At 44.3% G+C, this 6,356-nt stretch overlaps 1 protein-coding gene across 1 annotated transcript; it reads left to right on the top strand.

Annotated features, from left to right (window-relative positions):
- The first annotated feature begins 434 nt into the window (after positions 1 to 434).
- On the top strand, positions 435 to 3,997 carry BLOC1S2 (biogenesis of lysosomal organelles complex 1 subunit 2). The gene is made up of 5 exons (XM_050305753.1): positions 435 to 561; positions 1,320 to 1,436; positions 2,258 to 2,377; positions 2,877 to 2,981; positions 3,463 to 3,997. The coding sequence occupies exons 1-5, from the start codon at positions 510 to 512 to the stop codon at positions 3,492 to 3,494; spliced, it is 426 nt and encodes a 141-aa protein (XP_050161710.1). The 5' UTR covers positions 435 to 509; the 3' UTR covers positions 3,495 to 3,997.
- The last annotated feature ends 2,359 nt before the right edge of the window (positions 3,998 to 6,356 follow it).

Raw genomic sequence — 6,356 nt, 5'->3', positions numbered from 1 at the left:
GGCGAACTACAGTGACATAAACCACAGTCCCCACAGGACTGTAGTGTGCCAGCGGCTTCACCACCATCACCAACAGCAGAGATGCTATTAAGTTGCATTAAGACCCACGGATGCAAGTGGACCAGCAAACGCCAAAGGAAGATATCCTCAAACACAGGACTAGAGAGTTCGCCTGTGAGGGCCGGGCCTGTGGTGCGAAAGTGCGGCCGTGGTGTTCAAGGGACAGTGATCGCTCTGGCGGCGCAGCCTCGTCGAGCACGCAGCCACGCCCTCTCTGGTGACAAGTAAACTCGTGCCTCTTTTTACACGGTGTTTGTCTCTCTCCTGCTGCCGGAGCGAGGGCTGCGTGTTCTTGCCCGTTCCCGCCGCTGTCACCCCCTCTCAGCCGCCGCCGCCGGCAGCTCAGGGAGAGGCGGGGCCGGGGCTCGTCCCCGCCCGGCGAGAGGCGGTGCCGGGCCTGGCGCGGCCGGAGGAGGCGGGCGCGGCGCTGCGGGAGGGGCTCGGAGCCCATGGCGGCCGCGGCGGAGGGGCCGCCCGAGGCCGGCGCGCAGCCCGCCAAGCGTAAGGACCGGGGGGCCGGGGCCGGGCGCGCCTGGGGCCGCGGTGCGGGGCAGGGTCCGGGCAGGCCGAGGCGCTGGGAGGGGCCCGGGGCCTTGAGTGTGCCGACCGGGCCGGGCCGGCTGGTGCTGCTGGTGCTGCTGCTGCCCCGGCGCGTCCTCCCCGCTTGACTCCCCTGCTCCGGCCGCGGGCCTCGGGCAGCCTTCGTGTGCAGCCGGCAAACGCTGGCGAGGAGGGAAAGGTCGGCCTGTGGGGCTGGGGGAGAGGTGCCGGAAGGCTCCGGGGAAGGGCAGAACGAGGCTGTGGTAGAAACGGGTTTGGAGAAGAGCGGGGATTGCCGCTTTCCACAGGCGGGGATCTGCTGTAACCCCCGTCAGGCGCTCTGGGGCGACTGTGCTTCTGTTCCGGGTCGCTGACTGGAAATAAACATCAGCACCATGCGCAAAGTCACTCAGAAGTTCTTCCCAAATTCCTTACCTCCCGTCTAAGCAAAGGAGGGGGTCGATACTTGCCAGTGCGGTCAGGCCGGGTGCCTGTCTCTTGAATGCTTCCTAGAGTATTGTTTTGAAATAATTTTGGTATGGTATCAGCTGCTTCAAGGAATCTGCCAGGGTTTGTTACCCTTTAGCTTAAAGTAGACAACTTATATGGGAGGTAGATGTAGGCAGTTTAAAGGAAAAAAAGCGTGGGGCATCATTCCGGTGTGTTCCTCCACCTGCTACAGCTTTGCCTTAACCCTGTAATGTCTGTACCCCGAGTAGAGGATCCTGCTGTTGAAACCGCGGAGGAAGCAAAGGAACCAGCGGAGGCAGACATCAATGAACTCTGTAAAGACATGTTCAGCAAAATGGCCACTTACTTAACGGGAGAACTGACAGGTAAGGCACTGCAATATTGACCTACAAGTAAGTTCTTGTTTCTTTTCACTTTCTTTCAAGGAAATCTGTTGCGTAGTTTGTCTAAACTAATTTAAATCACATCTGGTAAGACTGTCAGTTCAAGTCTGGCATGTTGCTAGGCTACTAACAACACTGAGATTAGTCTTATTAATTTAATAAAGTCCAAGAATAGCACAAATACTTTTCAAAATAATTCACTATGGTATCAGCAACTTAAAAAATAATTCTTTTTCGTCTCGCATAAGTTTGTATATGGAAAAGTGAACAAACGAAAACAGTCTAGGTTAAGAAAGACTAGAAAGGAGCAAGGATCATGCACACGTTTTTCCAGTATGTTGATGCTTTAGAATAAACTACTGTGCAAAATTAACCTGAGCAAAGTAAACTGCTCATCAGCTTAGTGCATTCCATAGGCTCTAATTCTGAAAGCACTTCACAGCACCACTAATTTGCACAGACTTGAAGGACATGTGGTACAGATGACCAGTCTGAATTTGTGCTATCATTTTTGTAAACATAACTGTCTAACTTAACAGAGTAAGAGTAGAAATGTGAGGAATTAGTAAATTTTTCTCTCAAAAAAGAAAAAAAATACAGGTGAATTCATCAGCTTAGTTGATTTTTGCAGTCCACAAAAGGTCATCTCTCATTTTGTAACGTGTTATACTAATACTTGGATTGCCATCCAGACTATTCTCTACATTTTTCTCTTGGTTTGAAATCTCTTGTCCTCTTGAAAAGTCTGCACGTGATTCAAACCACATCAGCCTTTAATAAAATAAACTTTATTCTTTTTTAAGCCACCAGTGAAGACTACAAACTCTTGGAAAACATGAATAAGCTGACTAGCTTGAAGTACCTAGAAATGAAAGATATTGCTATAAACATCAGTAGAAATCTTAAGGATTTGAATCAAAAATGTAAGTACACCAAATATGGTAGGGGTATAATGAATGGTGCACTTGTTTGGGAAGTGAAGCATCTTAAGAGTCAGAAGGTTCACATTCCATTATGTGCTGAAGGAAAGAAAACTCACTGAAATAGATGTGCTACTGTAAAATGCTAATCTTGTATATTTCTTTACATCTATAGACCATGTAGACTAGCATAAGAGAAAATACATCTGAATTTATGTCCTTGTTTACCCCAGATTTTAGATCTGATAGGAATAGCACTTATTTTGATTCATGTTCTGTTGTTACTTGTGTTAAAGTCTAGTCAGTACTCTTAAACAATTTATGCTTTCCTGGAATATGGCTGCCAGTGTCAACCACTTAATTTTGGGGCAGGGGAAGTAAGGAGCTATGAAATTGTTCTATCTGAAGAATGTAATGAGAAGTTCTTGTGTTTCAAGTGTGAACTGTTTTTTGGAAGTGCATTACTGAGAACTGACAGATACAATTTTCCTCGTTTTTTAAGATGCTGATCTTCAGCCGTATCTGGAACAAATAAACCTAATTGAGGAGCAGGTTGCAGCTCTGGAGCAGGCAGCGTATAAATTGGATGCATATTCCAAAAAGCTTGGTAACTACTGTTCTCTACTGTTACGACTTAGCAGCATAGTGCCTTGCAAGGGGGGTTAAAAAGAAAGAAAGTAAGCTCTGTTTAACGAATCTGAGCTGTGGAGTTGCCTTTGGGAAAAGATTATAATAACAAGTTATGTTACAGTGGACTAGTACAGATGTGATTAAACTACAGCTTGTTAGGGAGGCTTGATTTCTCTTTTACAATATGCACTGATGAGATCTGTGTTTGGTCCTGAAAACAGAGGAATTCATAAAGGCACCCAGGTTCTCATGGATTAGGTTATTATTATTAGTTTTCTGACTTAAGCAAGGTGCTTGAGAAAAAAGTATTGTACAATTATATTTGCCTAAATACGTTAATAATAAAGGATCCTGAATGATACAGTAAATTAACTTGAATTTTAAGATGTATAGCAGCTTACAAGGTACAAAGCTCTTACCTACCCTGTACTAAAATATTGTTATTTTTCCTTCTGCAGAAGCCAAGTACAAAAAACTGGAGAAGCGATGAAGTTAAACAGTCTTTAAGTTGGAGTTGGGCAATGAATCAGACTGATTCCAGGTTTTACACAACAGCAGTTCTGTATCTTGCCAAGGATTTGGTTGCAGCTGACATTGAGACTGGGAACTTCTAGATACTGAATACAGTAGGCTGTATTCAGGCTTAAGGCTGAATAATATTTTCCTCTTCTCTGGAGGTTCTGTTGCTCAGTTGTTTTGCAGTGAAAAGTAGAAACCTGTCCCTAACCCATGTTGATATTGGCTATATGTGTGTTAGTCCTGTTTTTCACATGAAATATTCTGCCTAAGAAAGTCCTCTGTAAAGACATTTTCCCTCAGTAGCAGTAGGACCAAAACTTCACTTTTTTCTTCACTGAGCTCTGTGTTGAGAAGGTACCTGGGCCTTTGGACTTTTGAGAGAGGTATTGAAGACCCTAATTTTGGTATCCCCCATTATCTATTTGAAATAGGGAGACTAATTATTATAAATTTACAATAAAACAACTTACTACATTTGTTTCTCTGGAATCCTAAGTTCCTGTTGGAAAGATTATGTAAACTGGTTTTTTATTTTTTCAAAGGACACTTCTTCCAGCTACGGAAGATGGTAGAAGAGAACGTGTCAAACTCTGCATCAAGTATTGTTGCAGTTGCATTCTTTGACTGCCTGGGCCACAGGTGAAACTGCAAGATTTATTACTCTATCACGTGCTCAGTTAACTTAGGAGATCCTTTCTGTACTTTACCCGTGAGTTGTGATCCTAGTAGTTTTTGAAGTGGTATGCCCAGCATAAAAAGCTGCTTCTCCACCAGATCAACAATTTCCAAATTGCTAATTTGGCAGAGCCCTGCCTACTGAACAGGCATGCCTTCTACTCCAGGGACTTTTTCCATACCTGTTGACCGTGAGTACTTCAAGCTGGCTTTTGAGTAAGTTGCAGTTGAGAATAGTACAAGTGCTGATACATAGGAAAAAAATACAGTCTGTTTAGAAGAATGTTTAGTCACATACCAGTGTGGTAAACATCCTTATTGTGTTGGGCAGTGTACAGCAGGGTAATTAGTTAGGACAGACACTTTTCCTAGTGCTGTTTAAAAACGGTGAAACGGATGATCTTTGAGTGCCTTCTGTCCTAGGTTTAAAATAGGAGCAGAATTTCTGTGCTCGCGCTGTTTTCCTGGCAGGACTGCGGAGGGACAGAAGAGGGCACTGTGTCAGCGGGGAGAACTCAAGAGGCATCAGCTGAGGCATCAACTGCAAGGAAGGGGGAACCTTTGCTCCATGGGGGTGTGTGTGTGTCTCAGTTGAGGGGAGGCTCTATATCCCGCAGCACACAAGTAGGGGGAGTTACAGTTATGATTCATGTCAGAAAACATCTCTGGTGTATTTGTATGCCAAACACAAGATCCATTTAGAAAGGTGAGACCTGGAACCAGAGTTCCTCAGTGTTAATCAGTAATCCAGTTGAGAGCTTCATCCTCAGGATAAAGCAGTGCTAGTGAACCTCAGAATGTTCTATGTCATACAAAGCTATTTTCAACCCTTAGGTTGAAAGTTTGAACCTCTTGATGGTCATGTATAGCTTAACATGCTACTGTGTAGGGTTATCAAGGGAACACTGACGTCCCAAGAGGTCAAAAATACATCTGAAAAGGCAGCTGGGAGAATCACTAAGAAACTTGACAGTTGTGGATAAAACCACTGTTTTCACAACTTTCCATTTTAAATTAAGCTTCTGTGTGGGAATTCAGAAATGTCTCAGCATCCTTCCCTGCAGCCTATAAGACCTATGTCACATGAGAGTACATGAGGCTCTGGTATGCACTCTGCCTGTGTTTCTTTCCTTTTCAACAAAAAATTTAAAGATATTTGAGTTTACACCTGGTTACTCCAAACTGCTTGGTTTTACCTTTGATCACCCCATCTCCCTTGACCCACATCTGTCCTTTATGTCCAGACATCCAATTAATCTGTGTAAGTAAGTCACATTAATTTATAATAGTAGCTCAGGCAAGTGTTATTGCCCTATTATGGGGAAAATGCTGAAGTACATTTGTTTGCCTTATGGATTCCTTCACTGAGTTCTTCACTTGGGGACACTTAGGTATGTTGAAGAATTTGCCAGTTCTTTTCTTCGTTAGTACGTGTCCGCCTTACTTGGTTCTGTAGCTGCTTCCCAGATTCTTGGAAGCATCTTAGAAACTCAGGCTCACAGAGGTGCTTATGTTCTGTGAGAGTTATTTGGGAACTAATAGCAACAGTGTGCAGAACAGATTAATCAAGTTCAAAAGTCTTCAGATGGTCAAGTGACAGGACATTGTGTCAGGTTTGCCATAGAAAATTCATACAGTCCTGCCTGGTTCTGCACCTGAGCAAGTAATGCACTGTCTGCACTGTCCGTGCAGAAGAAAAAGTCTAGGCTGCACTGTGTGCTGGCAGGCAGGGAGAGGGAACTGTATGGCTTCATGGGACATGTAGGGCTTTTCAACAGTGCCTAATTTTTTTAGTTAACCCAGAGCTAATGTAAGCAGTTTTTGGTTACCATTGCACTGCTTTTTGTACCGCAAGTGACATAAAGTGAGGCTTCGAGGACACGGCTTTAGCCCTCCTCTGATTTCAACACCCATTTCATACCATGTTGCAGTGTCTGGGTGCTAAAGCTGTTTTCTTGCTGATCTGCATTGGCTGCCTCCTTGTCACTTCAGCATGGAGGAAGATGTCTGAAACAAGGAAGCAGCTTCCTCATTTACTTTGGCTATTTTAGTCATGGCACAGCTAAAGAGGAATTATAGAGTGCTTTCTTCTTTTTATCTGATGAGCCAACTTATTTCTATGAATCTGTGACATTTGTGGCTTTTGCCTTTGGCATGC

This window comes from Myiozetetes cayanensis, unplaced genomic scaffold, assembly GCF_022539395.1.
Source record: "Myiozetetes cayanensis isolate MyiCay16 unplaced genomic scaffold, myiCay2020 scf10, whole genome shotgun sequence".
Lineage (NCBI taxonomy): Eukaryota > Metazoa > Chordata > Aves > Passeriformes > Tyrannidae > Myiozetetes > Myiozetetes cayanensis.
This window is presented reverse-complemented; position numbering and strand designations above follow the sequence as displayed.